Genomic DNA, 16836 nt, shown 5'->3' with positions numbered 1-16836 from the left:
CGAAATTCAACATTTTACTTAATTTCTGCATACAGCAGTGGCCATGAAAATGTTCTCAAATACTTTACACTGCTTATTGTACAGATTTCAAGCATCATGTAAGTTCTACAAAATTCAAGCATCAAACTATTTTTATATTTTTCTCGATACGCAGCATAAGCATCATCTCAAGGCAGAACATATTCTACCCCGATGATCAGGTAGTTTATTAAAACGTTAATATCAAAACCTTCAATTTTAGATTTAAACAAGTTTTTCAAAAAGCATTCACCAATGAAACTATATATCACTCAATGGTAATAGGGAAAGTGTATGTATAGGATGCTTCATTTCGCCCAATAAAGTTTTTAGTTTCACTACAGAAATGTTTCCATCGACACCCAGATGTAGTTCAATTATTCATCCAAAGTGCCACCTTAATGGAGGCAATTTGTCATCTTTTATTAAGACTGAGTTATTGAGGATTAAATTTGGTTTATCTCTCAACCATTTGGTACAGCCTTGAAACTGAGAAGTATAATCATTAGACCAACGTTTCCAGAAGCTCTGAAAATTGGCTGGATCAATTTCTGTCTTTGTTGAATTTCTGTCTTTGTTATTATTAGTAAGATCAGGTTTAGGAATTGCTGTCAATGCAGACCCAGTTGGGAAATGCCCAAGTGTTAAAAGACTAAAATCTTCAGGGTCAGGTGAGATGGAAACTACTGGCCTGGAATTAAAACACACCTCCATTTGTGTAACTAGGGTGTGAAACTTTTCATGTACTGAAACCTGTGTTCCAATAGTCTGCTTTAAGTGAATCTTCATGTCTTCACACCATGCAGCAGGAGGATTGAAGGTCCAGTGAATATTTTGATCGGTTAAGTAGTTTATAAATGTTTTAACACAAATCTTTTCAGAGACACTAGATTGCCTTTGTAATAAAGCATATGTAAAAGCAAACGTAGTATGTATATGTCGTTCCCTTTCTTCCCTTTCTAGCTTTAATCAGGAAAGGTCCTGCAAAATCCAGTCCTATAGTTTGATTTTATATAACACTGTACATTTCCAAAATATTTTTCTTACAATTTCTTGGTCATTAACAATCCAATATTTTTGTTATAGAGCTGATAATGTTAATGTGGTTCCTCCTTGGAGGTTCACTTCAGAAAGTATCTGACTATCAATTCAGTAACCGGTTTTTTTTGGGGGGGGGGGGAAGAATGATTTAATACTTTCTGTTTTCCGAAAGATTCGAATTGCTTAGTCAACCGCTGACTCTAAGAATTTCTTCTCTTTCGAGGAAAAAATTTAATTTTAGGATTTTTCCTTGAGATTCAATTTCTTCCCTCCTTTCAAAAGTTACATTTATTCTTTAAATTCAGAATTTTGTGTAATATTAAAAATGAAATTGCTTGCTTTATCCAGCTTTTGAATTGTTAAAAACCTCTTGAATTTTAAAGATGTAGGTTTAGGATGTAGGTTGCAGAACCTTAAACATAGTGCAGTTTGAGTCTTCGCCAGAATGCCTGAAGATCAATTCAAATTCAGTCTCTTCATACTGTTCTACCAATACCTCTTCTACTATAGCTCAATCAAAAGATGATGAAGGTAGATTTTTTTATTTCAGCCATACTGGGCCATAGAACCAAATTTTATTCCCCACTTGGTCAGAGGATGTTAATATCTACATGAGACTATGTCATCGGCATTTTTGTTTCCCTTACTGTATTTTCATTATGAAAGTGGTACAAAATCTTGTACTTTCTGTATGCAATTCACAACAAAGGGGTTCTATTTATTAGCTGTTCCTGTGCTCCAGTGAAGAAGGATTTGAGAGTCACTAAAACAAAATATATTATCTTCTTGAATGCCAAACAATTTCTTTAAATATTTAATGATTCTTGCAGCAATACAGCTCCCATAAGCTTGAAACGAGGCAAGATTAATTGTTTAAGTGGGAATACATTGCTCTTTGAAAATACAAAAGACTGAGCAAGAATCACAATCACAAAAATATGCAACAGCTGCATATCCCTTGAGACTGGCTTTGCAAAGCACATAAAGCTCTATTCTATCAAAATTTACACATTTATCATTTAACATATTTTTTCTAGCAATGCACAAGTTGAAAATAACTTCAAAGTACCAAGTTTTAAATTTTTCATTCAAGTCGCTGGGGCAAAATTTGTGTCCCAACCAATAAGGAATTCCCATAACTCTTATAATAAGAATTTTATTCGGATAACAAAAGGTACAATGAACCCAACTGTGTCATAAATTTTAGCCACAATCTGTAATACCTTTTGTTTTGTGACATGTGTAAAAGCTGTTGTACATTTAATTTCAGTGTGTCATCGCCAGAGTCCCAAATTATTCCCAGCATCTTTAACATTTTTGTATGCAATCTATCTTCCTTTCTAATTATGCGAATTATTTTTTAAAGATACAGAATTCAATTCATTGAATTTATGAATTATCATAAATGTAGATTAGAGTCCAATATAATTAAAAGCACAAAACATTTTATTAATGAAATTCAACATGTTTTATTTAATTTCTGCATATAGCAGTGGCTATGAAAATCTTATAAAATATTTTGCACTTCTTCATTCCACTAATTTCAACCATTAATGTATTTTTATATTTTTTCTTCGCACGCGATGAGAGCACCACCTATCTGCCAAAGGCAGAAGAGTCTGATTCGTGAGAATTCCAAAATGACGCCCATTTTTGGCTGTCACAGTACACAGACAACTACAGTCAAAAGTCGTTAATCCGGACTCGTCGGGACTTCGACGATTCCGGATTATCGATTTTTCCGGATTATAGATCAGTTTAAATCTGGTAAGATGGCATGCAGAAATTATAAAATTAAAAATATGAAACCGTAATTTATGAAATAAAGAACAATTATGATCTAAAGGGTATCAAAATTTACAAAAAAAAAGCTTTATATTTATTTGTTTACTTTATTAAACATTTCTTTCAATGCAAGTTGTTTAAGTTATTTCGTTTTTTATGTGATAATACATTCTCTTTAATTCTTTAAACAGACATAATTTCTTGTTCAGTTAGAAAGTTCTGCTGTTCAAGTCCGATAATTGCTGTGTCGAGAATACCGACTAATTTGTCAATCGAAATTTTTTCGTTTTCAATAACCTCTGTTACTTTCTTTGCTATCGGAAGCGAATTATAATGACAAGGAATTTGATTTAAATCATATCAAAGATGGAGTACATCGAGATGAAATACTACATCTAATAAGGAATTATAAGCCAAATAAAATAAAAACATCTGCTTGAAAATAAGGATAGTGCTGACAGATCAACTTCCAATTCATTGCGCAGCGACGCAGCGTTAAAGATGAACAAAGTTTAGATAAACAAACGTTAAAGTTTATATAAACAAAGGATATGCCTTTATCCATTTTTTGTAGCAATTCCACTTTTCGTTTAATGAACTTCGAAAAATACTTTCGCTTTGTAGATCATTTACATATTAATAAATATATATCAGAAATTCTATTTGACATAATCGAAAGTTCAAGCTTACTTTTATAAAATTTCTCTAACAGTCTGCAAAAAATAATAAGCCGGATCCAATTCGAAGATTAAGGAACAACGCAATCTGCAACATTAACTGAAATAGATAATTAAATAATTTTAGCTTAGTTATACATTAAATGCACACTCGTAAACGTATTTTGCGCACGTGCACAAGCATATTCTCAGCCGTAAAGGCCCTAGGTCCGGATTATAGATCATTCTGGATTATGGGTGTCCGAATTAACGACTTTTGCCTGTATTAGTAATTCATGAAAGCTAAATTAAAGTTCAAATCTAATGTTTTCACCCACATACCACTTTGCGCCATGACTCTTCTCACAGCAGGGTGGATAACATGAATGTACCAAGTAACTGTGAACGGAGAGAAAAAACTGTTGTTCTGTCCATATAAACATCTGTTTTTTACTTTAAAAAAAATCTGGTGTGGCCATCACATCACCTCCTGCCAGTTCCATGTCTGAAATAGCAATGAGTTTTAAGTAAAGTATAATTTTCAATTAATCATTCACAAAGAAAATCTGATTTGGTGTTCAATAAATAGAAAGGCCTGTAATGCTAAATTTTACATCATATTTTATTAGGTCTAATTGGCAAAGGCTAAAAACTGTGTTTTCTAAATTTATACCAATATAATCAATGTTTTCCTCTTTGTTCTTTTTTATAAAAACTTTATTTTATTTGGCTGTTGAATAACATAACTGGTTTTTAGTTTAAGAAAATGGTTTGTAATATATTTAAAATAAATAGAGTTATCTTTCTTATAGTTATCTTTCTTATATTCACTCTTACCCAATAAGAAATTGCAGAAACCCTTGTATAGCGCAACAACACAGTTTCATTTTAGTGTGTTAATGAATGTGTGTAAACCCTCTTATTATACTTTATGTATGTACATACTTCGATAACATACAGAAAACATCACTAATAATCATCACTAAAACTTACCAAGTTATTGCTAAACTATGATTTATTTACATAAATTAAAAATAAGAAAAACGTTTATTACGTCGTGCACCAGCGTTTGTCATCATAAACGCCTTGCTTATGCACTCATCTGAATGGCGCTTTTGCATTAATTAACTCAGCTCAACTGCCCAAGGCGTTGGCTTCCGGAGTACCTTTGCAAATTAAGTTGCATGGCAATTTCCTATATAATTCAGCCATTATACTTCATAGTCTTCCCTCAGATGACTAGAGCAAACAATGAAATTTGGCATAAAATACACTAAAATTGAAAATGTTAATGCTACTTGTATTAAACAATAAATGAAAAAGTATTAAATCAGAGCTTTTAATAATAACACCTAGAAAATTAAAAAAAATAATGGGTAGTAGTCATTATCAAAGAAAAGATTGATAAGGTTAATGTCCAAAAGTGTTGATCAGTTCATGAGAAAATGTCCATAAAACACTCAAGTAATATGTTCTGATAAACCAGTTAAAGTTTTCATAAATTTGGTACAAGTACTTTTTTCCATAGGTCTGTTGAAGAAACCACATTTTTGAACATCATAAGTGTCATTTGTCATGATTTTAATGATCTGGTATGGTCCAAGAAACTTAGTTCTCAATTTTAAGAACAGGTCTGTATTGTGTAGGCTTGATTGCCACTATATCATGAAGCTGGAACTTCCTGGCTGATTCACTGTTAAGCTGTAGTTTTATATTTGGTAAATTGTAGGTTTTGCAATTTTCAGTCTGCGCTTTCAAAATCTGTTGTTTAGCTTCCTTGTTAAAATCATCATGAGCGTTGACAAAATCTGACTGGATCTCTGCATTTAACAGCTCTGCAATTTTATCATGGGTGGCAGATTTCATTTTAGTTCCAAAGATGACTTCGAACTGAGTTGTACCTGATACGCTGTTGGTATATTGAATTAATTACTTGCTGAGCTTTGAGGTTCGGATTATGGGTGTCCGAATTAACGACTTTTGACTGTATTTATATTTTTGTTTTCAGACATTATCAAAGCTTTTTGCATTTTTGTACAATTCATTTTGCCATCATTTGATGTTCTTAACACAGTTCTACAAAGCAGAATTTCATTAATTCACTTTTTGCAATCAAATTATCTGTTTTGCAATTAAATGATCTGATTAAAGAGTTGTATCAAAATTTGTAAAAGCAGTCTTTGTTCTGCTTTCAATTCTATCTAGGGTGTGATTTATGACTAAATAAAAAATCAGAAGAAAGATGAAGATATGGTAATAGGGGCTGCAACTAACAAAGTAGTGGAAGAACTTTCAGAGGAAGACAAAAATAAGTTTATTTCCATGTTAGAAGCTACTTCTTCTGAGCATGTAATTACATATTATATAAATTTCCAATTAATGATGAAGTGATTTTACATGCTAAAGTTGCAGATATTTCTACTCTAGCAAATGCATTTTTTTCTGATATATTTTTTGAATAGATTTCCAGTTTTACTTCATTGAGTAATGAAGGATGATGATATTGGTGTTGCTACTAATAATACTGGAGTTGCAGATAAACTGCAGTCGCAGTTTTGCAGTTAACAATTAGAAAACTCAAGTTATAAAACTAGCTAAAATTGGCACCCAGTGAAATTTAATTGGAAACCTGAAAGGTGCTGATGGAATTTTAAAGTTTAGGAAACTGTCTAGAATAATGTTGGCCGTCGTGACAATTCTCCATAGTAATGAAGAGTGCAAGAGGATTTTCAGTATTTTTGTTAAAACAAGGGCTTAATTTAAATCTAATAATAGTAATCACAGTGCATCGTGCAGCAGCACCACAGGTCTGGGGTTCAATTCCCAGGCTGGGCAAGGTCGACTCAGCCTTTCATCCCCTGATTTCCGTCACTTGGGTCAATAAAATGAGTACCAAGTTCACTTGGGGACTGAACACTGGGGTTCCTGCGACAAGCTGACCACTTGTTCAGGGCCACTTGGATTACGCACCCCGGGGCCCACGGTCAAGGAAGCAGAGTTCGGGCACTGCAGGCCTTGGCCCATTAGGGCTGTTATGCCACTGAGTTTAATAGTAATGACACATTAGAAAAAATTTATTAGCAAAAGCAGGCCTAAATGGCAGTAGCTATAAATAAGCTCTGAAGTATCTTAATGAAAGCAAAATCTGCCACTGTTCATACCATTTGCATGAAAACTGCTTGAAGTACTTTTTTTTTTAAGATGTAATATTCCCCCCCCCATGTAAGTATTTTTTTACTGTTTGCATTTAAGAATAACTAACTAAACTTTCAGATATTAATTAGCAACTATTTAAAGTTAATTCAGTATTTAATAATAAAGTTTTATCATTTAAATATCTTTTTTACATTGAGAAAATTCTCCTGATTTTTGAGTGTCACAGGTTGGCAAGTATGCCTGTCATAGAATGAATAGGCTAGCATGCATGGCAGTTGGCACACTATTAACAAAAAAGTAACATAAATTTCAAAGTTATATTGTGTGTGTCAAGAGCTTATATCTGCGATGTTTCAGTGGTAGCATTGAAATTTAAAAGCACTTTGTAGCTGATTTGTTTACATTTTGTGCAATGTATAATTTCATTCACATTGATAATGAGTAGGGAAAAGATTTGAAAATGGCACTCGCAAAATTTTTCTGGTGTTAAAAACAGAACACAAGATAATGGAAAGAGAGTTAAGAAACAGATAAATTTTCTTTTTATGAATCCAAAATTATAAATCTAGTACTCTTTCCAGTTACAGATATGCGGAATATATCGGCAAAATTTTTGTAAGACTTTTGTTCTATTTGGTACAATATCTAAAAGTCAAAATCGATATACTTTTTGACTACATAAAAAGAACACGTAATTTTCCAGTTTTGCAGGTTCTATATTAAACATTGTTTTTGAAGTTACTATTTAAAATAGGTATCAAAAGATCATTTGCAATTCAAAGGTGAGGCCAAACCTATTCAGTTGCAGACTTCAATGAAGTCTGAAGCAAATGTGTATAATGGCCATGTTGTTAGTAGATGTGGAAAATCTTTTGTGCTCATGACAACATTAATATAGACAAATCTTAACTATTGAGGATTTTATAAGCAATGTATTTATTTGTTTTTCTCCTGTATAAGTGCATAAAAATTGCCTCAAGAGTAATTTGGTTGGTGGATGTAAAAATTCTATTACATAAAATTCTGTAATGCATTTTTACAAAAGAATTCTTTACTTCCTAAATGAATTTGCTGAAAAATTTATCTTTAAATAAAAATTATTCATATTTACTTATTAAAAATATCTGACAAATTCATTAAAATTTTCAAATCAGTCTGGTTACCAAAATTCTCAAAGGGCATATAAATAGCAACAAAGTAGTGATCTCTTTTGTTAAGTGATCTATATTCCCTTATGTAGGCTGTCTGAAAAGTTTCCAACCTAACAAAGAAAAAAAGATATTTTTTCTCCCAAATTACCTTTATTTTTCGACATTCTCTTTGTAAGTGTATACATTTCTTCCAGTGATGTTCTCATCCTTTTAACCCACTCAAAATTATATGTGGAATCTTTCTCTACAAAGTCTCCTCATGTCTTTGTACTCCAAGTGCTTCTTTTAGCTTGGAGGGGAACTTGGGGTTAGTTCTAGCAATTAGGCTGAGTGGTCAAGCAGTTCAAACCTGCAAATTTGACCATTTTTCTGCAATTTCTGCCTTCAGCTTGTCAAGTAACATAGTACGGACAATTCCATCACTTTCCCAACAGAAGGAACAGTTTTTTTGCCTCTTTTGGAACTGATTCTCCCTTTGAAGTCCACTGTTTTGATTGTGCTTTTGTTTCTGGGCTGTGATGATGAATCCAGGTTTCATCTACAATGATTAATAGTCGGAGAAACTCTGATTAATTTCGCCAACAGAAAGGTGCAAATGTTCATTTGGACATGCTTTTGGTCTAGCGTGAGCAGATGCAGCACCCAACAAGTAGGTAGCTTGCGCATATCTCAATCTTGGTTCAATATGTGGCAGACATGTTCTTTGGACATGCTCATAGCCTCTGCTATCTTTCTAACCTTGATTAAATGGTCATCAAGCACCATCTGGTTGAATTTAATGATGCTTTTGTCAGTGGTTGCAGTTTTTTGCTTTCTTGAACATTCATCACCATCCAGGCTGGTACTGCCATGTTAAAATTCAGCTGCCCAGAATTTCACAGCAATAAATGATGGTGCAGAGTCTTCGTACAGTGCGTCCAACTCCTTTTTAATATGAGTAGGCGAATTACCTTTCAAAAACAGGTATCTAATGACAGCACTATACAGTCAAAAGTCGTTAATTCGGACACCCATAATTCGGAATGATCTATAATCCGGACCTCAAAACTAAAAACTTTCTGCGCATGCGCCGCGTTGACACATGCGCGTAAGACCTTTTACGACTGTGCATATGAGTGTGCACAAGTGCAGAATACTTTTTTGCGTGCGCGTTTTATGTATAATGGACGTATAAGCTAAAATTATCTAATTATCTATTTCAGTTAATGTTGATGATTGCGTTGTTCCTAAATTTTCGAATTGGATCCGGTTTATTATTTTTGGCAGACTGTAAGAGCAATTTTATAAAAGTAAGCTTAAACTTTCGATTATATCAAATAGAATTTCCGATATATATTTGTTAATATGAAAAGGATCTAAAGCGAAAGTATGTTTTGAAATCCGTAATCTGTTTATCAATTTCACGCTGCTCGGCGGGGGGGATCGCCGCGGCGGGCGCGTAATGAATTGGAAGTTGATCTGTCAGCACTATCCTTATCTTCAGTGCAGATGTTTTTATTTTATTTGGCTTATAATTCCTTACCAAATGTAGTATTTCATCTCGATATGCTCCGTCTTTGATATGATTTAAAACAAGTTCCTCGTCATTATAATTCGCTTTCGATAGCGAAGAAAGTGACAGAGGTTATTGAAAACGAAAAAATTTCGATTGACAAATTAGTCGGTGTTCTCGACATAGCAATTATAGGACTTGAACAGCGGAACTTTGTAACTGAACAAGAAATTATGTCTGTTTAATAGAATTAAAGAGAAAGTATTATCACATGAAATGAAGCAAAACTTAAACAACTTACATTGAAAGAAATGTTTAATAAAGTAAACTAAATATTAAGCTTTTTCTTTTTGCAAATTTTGATACCCTTTAGATCATAGTTGTTCTTTATTTCATAAATTACGGTTTCATATCTTTAATTTTAGAATTTCTGCATGCCACCTTACGAGATTTAAACTGATGATCTATAATCCGGAAAAATCGATAATCCGGAATTGCCGAAGGCCCGACGAGTCCGGATTAACGACTTTTGACTGTACTTGATTTTTTTTTCCCATTTTTACAAAAACTGTCACATCAACTCACAAAAGTAATTGAGCTCAAATTTTGATTTATAATTATCAAGTGATGCCCAAACAAGTTCCCCCCACTTCAGTTGATTTGAGTTGCCATCTACATATTGAGGTCGGAAACGTTTTAGACAGCTCTCGTAAATATGAATCTAGCTGGTGTTATGTTTCCCCCCCCCACTACACCATTTTGTGAAATGCCACACTCTTTTGGTATCCTGAGTATAGGCATTAATTCCATAACATTGAAAATATTTAACTACATGCTATTCTGTGAAAGATGGGTTATATTTTTTTCCCCTCTTCTCCAAATTGCTAATGAAAAACAGCAAAATAGCAGTTAACTGTACAAATGTAAAATAGATTACAAACAAAGTGAAGATTTTATAAATGTGTTGATTTTATAAACAAAGTGAAGATTTTATAAATAAACCTTGCCATTATTGGCATCAAATTACACTATTTGATGACTAAAAAATGTATTTAATAACCGGCCACGTGTTATGTGATCTACCACTTTTAGTTAATTATTTATAGGTTGATTAGGGTACAGTCATCGAAGAATAAACCACCAAAAGGTTATCAATCCTACAGATGGTACTAATACTCAAACTAAATCTTGCTGGGGGATTCTAAAGCCACAGATTCTTTGCAACATGCAGAGTATTGCACTGCAAATCACAATATCTCATAGAAGCATAGTAGATATCTGTTAGCAAAAGTGATAACTATTTTTTGGTCATGCTGTGCAGCATTCATAATGTATGTGATGGGACAGCTCATATATACAGCCATCTTAAGGGCCTGACCTGCTTTTCTTTTGTAAAATTAAAAGGAATGTAAATTTAATGAATTAACAATTGAATAGCTTATTTACCCTTTAATCACGATAGATGTAAACCAACATGGTTTTCTAATTCAATTACACAGAAAAATTTTTACCAGATTCTAATGCATCCAATTTCGAGTTGAATGTATACTGGAAAAAAAAGGCATCAAGGTACATAATTAAAGGGTCATTTTTAAACTATAATCAAGAAAATGTTATTTGTTCATGAGATTTTGAGAAACTTTTATATTTTACGAAAAAAGTCGTAACACTGAGAGGATTAAACTAATTACTGGAATTATTTTCATTTATGTTTTCTTAATTTTTTTTTGAATTTATTTTCATATTTAAAAATAGCATTTTAATGCTGCCATTTACGAAGTAAATAATCAACTAAAAGTGGTAGATTGCATTCTATATCATTACCTAATACTAGTTTTATATTAGTTGTACAGAAGATCGTACTGGCAGCGGTATCTTTATTAGGACCCCTCACTTTGAAACTACTATAAAGCAATGCAACCCTGACACTTGTTCTGTCCTCAGGAGTGAGTTAATTGCAATTAATGTGGGGCTTGATGCTGTCATGGCTTATGATTGTGATTTTGGAGAACTATGGATTTTATCAGACAGCCGCAGTGCACTACAACATCTTGGTGGCTGGTCGTACGCAAACAATGAACCCAGCATATCTATTCTGCTCAAACTGAGGAAGATCTCTCAGACCCACAATGTCCACCTACAGTGGATCCCATCACATGTTAATATTAGTGGTAATGAAGTCGTTGATAGACTGTCAAAGGATAGTGAAAATGAAACAGTCACTGGCTCTTCACTTACTTGCCAAAAACTTTACTCAAATGAAAGACCTAAATATGATATGGCGTATTCTACCAACGTACCAATGGTACACAGGAGCAACCCCTGGCTCGGTGCTGGAAATCCAATGTGTACGTGGCTCCCAGACTGCTCTCTGGCTAGACTAACAAGTGGCCACCTTAAATGTCTTTCCTTTGATAGTGGCAGAAGAATCTACCCCGCTTGTGAAAAATGCTGGGACCGGATCACATGCTGGTTTGCATCAGACTTTCTAAGGGGGACTTAACATCCGATCCCCTCGCTGTTATTGATTTTTTGGTGGTCAACAACCTTCTGGAGCTGGATCTTTCGAGGATAAGCAACAACAGTTTTATATTTAATAATATCCTGATTAAATAATTCTTAAGGTATGAATTTGCTGAAGTTAGTTATTTAGGGGCAAATAACCCATATTTGATGTAAAAAATGAGAAAAGGGGAAAATGTAAACAAAGCTCAAGGCATGACATATAATCCCAAAAATTTTTCTAATACTGGAATTTTTTGGATTAATGTATAAGGTATTTCTCCTGCCTGCTTAGCATGCCTTCATAGGTAGTGGTCAGCAGACTGGGCGCATATTCCAGAGGGCTGTGGTTTGATTCCTGGCGAAGGTGTTGCTCATTTTTCATAACTTCTGCTTCAAAAATATAACCTCATGTTTCTACAGTGGCGCTCGAACTAAAAGGGTGGTGGATGATGATTCTCCACACCCAGAATTTGCCGTTTAGTCCCAGAAAACTCTAGTCAACCTTTAAAAGGAAGAGTTAATAAGGTATTTCTCCCGCCTTCTTAGCATGCCTTCATAGTGTAATGGTCAGCACTCTGGGCACATACTCCAGAGGTCCGTGGTTCGATTCCCGGCGAAAGCGTTGCTTCTTTTTCATCTCTCTTGCTTCCAATAACCTAATGTCTCTACAAATATATTGGTGAAATCCTGAGGTGCGAAGATATCGGGATTCCATTTCATTTTAACATTGTTAAAAAAATAAAATTCCAATTATAGTTATGTGCCTTTTAATTAATGTATCAGATTGTTTTACCAAATATATTTTTATTATACTAGTAGTTTATTAAATGTATTAATAATTTAATGTCATGAATTTATATTGTGTTGTTATATCTTTTTTAGCTACAGTTATAGCTAGGATACTGCTGCTTCCCATATTAATTAAAACACAAAGAAATGCAATTAATATGAGCAATTACCTGCCACAGCTTCAGTTTCTGCAAGCTAAATTTGGAGAAGCGAGAAGAACAGGAAATGCAGTGGAAGGTTTGTATAAATAAGTACTGTGTTACATTAATAATAATTTTTTTAAAATTGAATAGCAAATACCTTATCTAAAAGTACTTTACTGTTAGATAATCAGAAAAGTTCCTGTTATATGGTACACACGAGGTTCGGCAGATTTCGGGAGGTGATAAAGTTTACATTCTGTATCAGTAGTTTTAGCGATTTTTGATGGGATTCTGCTTTTTTGGAGGCATAACAGTAAAAATAATGGGTAACTGCTATTTTTTGTTGAGTTGTTTATTGTATAGCTATTTTGCATTTATGAGCGGGAATAATTTTGGCTTTATAGATTTAAAAGACTTATTATATGGTGCACATGAGATTTAGCAAAATAGTGATTCTGAATGATTTTAGTTCTATTGATTTATACGAATTTGTTTAGTCTCGATAGTGTATTTTTTATTTAGGATGAGCAGTCTTTGATCACAGAATATTTTTTGCAAGTTGGAGTTAGAAGAAAACAGTAGACAATAAATGCAAGCTTACTATCTCATTGTATATGGGTGTGAATTTATCACTTTCAGCTTATCATTTTGTTTATGTTTTGGGCCTCCGCAAACTTATGGCAATACTTCCATTTGCTGTTGCCAAAAATTTGGCGGCAAATGTAAGGCTGTCATTTTGGTGTAACAAAAATTTTTTAAATCACATCACAGCTATACGGTATATTAGGATTTTACTAAAATCGGCCTTTGACATTTAAATGTCAAATGAAATCTCTTTGTTTGCATCAACTATGTCACTGAGCATTTGCTTGGTTTGCTTTATGTTGAGAGAGATGAGTACATTGTTGTGCGAGTTTTGTATACAGCACAGCATGCAAGTAATGTCTCCTAGTGTAACATGCAACTAGCCTCTGTTTGTATACTTTTCTTATTTTATAGTTGTTTCGAATTGCAAATATTGAAGATTTAAAGTAAGTTGTTAAATAAAAGATGTCTAAACAAAAAATTAAATGATAATGAAAATATTACAAATAAAAAATCCTGCTGCTCATTTGAAATGGAATGGCTCTCAAAGTTGTTAGAATGTGAAACCCCATCTTCAAATAAAAAATAAAATATTAAATTGGGAAATATCTTTAAATAAATGAAGAAAATGAAATTTCATGTTTCTTCTGTGCTGAAGCAAAAATTTGAATGAATTTAGTGCAGGTCAAAACTGTGATGAATGGAAATTAAATTATTTAAAGCATCACTTGAAGCAAAATTTAAATAAATGTTTACCATATATTTCTGGATATAAGCCAATCCATGTATAAACTGATAGTGTGTTTTTTCTTTAAAGGTTTACCTAAAATTCAAAACCCACATATAAACTGAAATGAAAAAAAAAAAAAAAAAAAAACCTGCAGCGTTCAAACATGAGGGTGGAGATATTGCCAAGCAGGCAAAACAGACGGAGTATTTTGTAATCAAATTTCTGAAGTAAAATACCAAATGCCAACAAAAATAGTTTAACTCTGATTACTTTATCTGCAGCTAGCACATTTTCCCCATTCATTCGTATCTTGTATATATTCTGTAGTATCTGTTCTTACTTTCTGTGACACTTAATTTTTTGTTTTAAAAATGAGCGGAAAGAAAAAAAAAAATTTATGACAAATTTCAAACTACAAGTAATCTCATTTTCTGAAAGTTCTAAGAACAGTATTACTGCTTTGCATTTTTCCATAAATGAAAACAAGTTTGAGAGTGGAGGAAAAAATGTCTTGAATTAATGGAGATACCAAAATAAAAAAAAAAGGCAGCATATGCTCCCTTTCACTAGCAAGGTGCAAATTTCCCTGGTATCGTCCTTCCCCTCCTCCACCGACACAACAGACAAGCAATATAAATAATTTCAAAATTAAAACAACTCATTTTCATAAAACAAATAACCCATTTAGTTGAAACTGAATTTTGTCATAAATTTAAAAAGTAGAAAAATGTCATATTTGTCAATTTATCACTTTCACCTGTCTAAGAGAAAGTTTTCCTAGTTTTTAAAAAAGTTTTAAAAAATTCCAGCTTATGCGTGAAAATATATGCTGATTATACATCAAATAATTGTTTTGTATGAAATTAGTTTGTTCATGTGAATAAAATCTTTATAATTCTTATTTATATAAAGTTGTACTTTTGTAGCTTCCAGATATGCTTCTGAGATAATGGTATTTATGAAAGAACATAATATCAGTCCTATAAAAAATGCTCTCCTTCCCATGTCACAGGTAATCCTAAAAATCTTAATAATCTTGAAAATTATTGTTAAACTATAAAAAATTGTAATTTTTATGTTTATTGCAGAAATATGCTGTAGATGACTCCATTTTTATGTTTCATCAGCAGTGTCTTTTACATTTACTTATATTAAATCTGTACTCTTACTCTTATTGATTGAATAAAAAAATTAACACAAGTAAATAAGAGAGGTGCATACAGTAAAAGTTCAACTGTCTGGCATTGAACTAACCAAAATATCATAGAATTTTACAAAAACATTTTTCCCAGAAAATTAAGTAAAGTGAGACGTTCTTAACACCATTGTATAACTTGTTCTATTATTAGCACATATACATGGGTGCCTAATAATGTGATTTAAGACCAAATATGGATAAGTGTAATGTCACACAATCATAAGAATATTGCCATGGTTTTATATAAACTCGATAAATAAAAAAAAAGATGAATAAAAACTTATGAAGTAAAAAATTTAATACAAAAAATGCTACAATAAATTTAAAAATAAAGGATAATATTATAATCAAAAACAGATAAAAATTGAAAATCAGCATGGTTTTTTATTTTTAACACAATTAATAAATTTTGACAAATTCATTGATTAACGGCAGTAAGCTTGTATGTTTGTTCCAAAAGCGGATGAATCCATCTCTATTTTGTCAAAAGCAAAACAGTAACACTAGTGTGAAGAACCTTGTGCAACGATATCAAACAAACATATATAAAAATACATACAGATTTAACCGTCTGATTACAGAAGACTCTGCCCTAAAACAAAAGAAATTTTACTTCAGGCGAAACAATAATTCACCGCTATATTAATCAAATTTATTTTAATTTAAAACTTCAATCAATCAACATGTGTCAGTAAACCTGGATGCCTAAAACGATCAGGCAAACATTTAAATTACATCTGTGAGCTCAAAAGTGATGAAAATTAATTCAATTTTACTCCAGTAATGAAGAATAAAGCTGCCTTTCTTACTTGAGGTGCCCGCATCCTATATTAAAGTATTTATATTGCCAGAGTTCTGTATCTACGAAAAGCATGAGTTCTTTCATATGGTAATTGTAGTTGCAGACTCATTTACATCTCAGTTTTAGTGTACTGTAAACAAAGCACTGTTATGCCACTCTAAGTGTAATTAAAAACTTGTGTTCTTTATTTATCATGGCGTATAATTGGTTTCTGTTTTTAATATTGCATGTGACTGACCACAATGAGCCATGTGATCGACTTGAGCTCAGTAGGTTTATATGATACTATTACCAACAAATTTTTACATTTATTTTTATGCAAGCAAAAAAAAAAAAAAAATTAACATTTCGAATCTGAACTTATACTATGTATTTTCATTTGAGAATTATTCTTTTTTAACCTGTTGGTTGTAAGTTATGGCTCTTGCCTTCATGAGATTTCTGTTCCAAGGTATGTCCTCCAAAGTATTTAATACGGTCAAAAGTCGTTAATTCGGACACCCATAATCCGGAATGATCTATAATCCAGACCTCAAAGCTACAAACTTTCTGCGCATGCGTCGCGTTCACGCATGCGCACAGGCATTTACGAGTGGGCGTAAGACCTTTACGGCTGTGAATATGTGTGTGCACATGCGCGTTTAATGTGTAGCGGACGGTATAAGCTAAGCTAAAATTATCTAATTCAGTTAATGTTGCAGATTGCGTCGAATTGGATCTGGCTTATTTCTTGCAGACTGTTAGAGCAATTTGATAAAAGTAAAGTTTGAACTTTCGATTATGTC

General features: G+C 32.7%; 1 protein-coding gene across 1 annotated transcript in view; it reads left to right on the top strand.

Moving 5' to 3' along the window:
- OXA1L (OXA1L mitochondrial inner membrane protein) overlaps positions 1-16836 on the top strand; it is a 54310-nt gene that overhangs the window by 12953 nt on the left and 24521 nt on the right. Inside the window, exons 4-5 of the mRNA XM_035358564.2 lie at positions 12687-12830; positions 14978-15063. Of these exons, the coding sequence (XP_035214455.1) occupies positions 12687-12830; positions 14978-15063 (230 nt within the window). The remainder of the gene's footprint in view (positions 1-12686; positions 12831-14977; positions 15064-16836) is intronic.

Source organism: Stegodyphus dumicola, chromosome 10 (assembly GCF_044657685.1).
Source record: "Stegodyphus dumicola isolate Sdum_Otavi_A_Nest chromosome 10, ASM4465768v1".
NCBI lineage: Eukaryota > Metazoa > Arthropoda > Arachnida > Araneae > Eresidae > Stegodyphus > Stegodyphus dumicola.
Note: the sequence above shows the minus strand (reverse complement) of the source record. Positions and strands in the feature narration are given on the sequence as shown.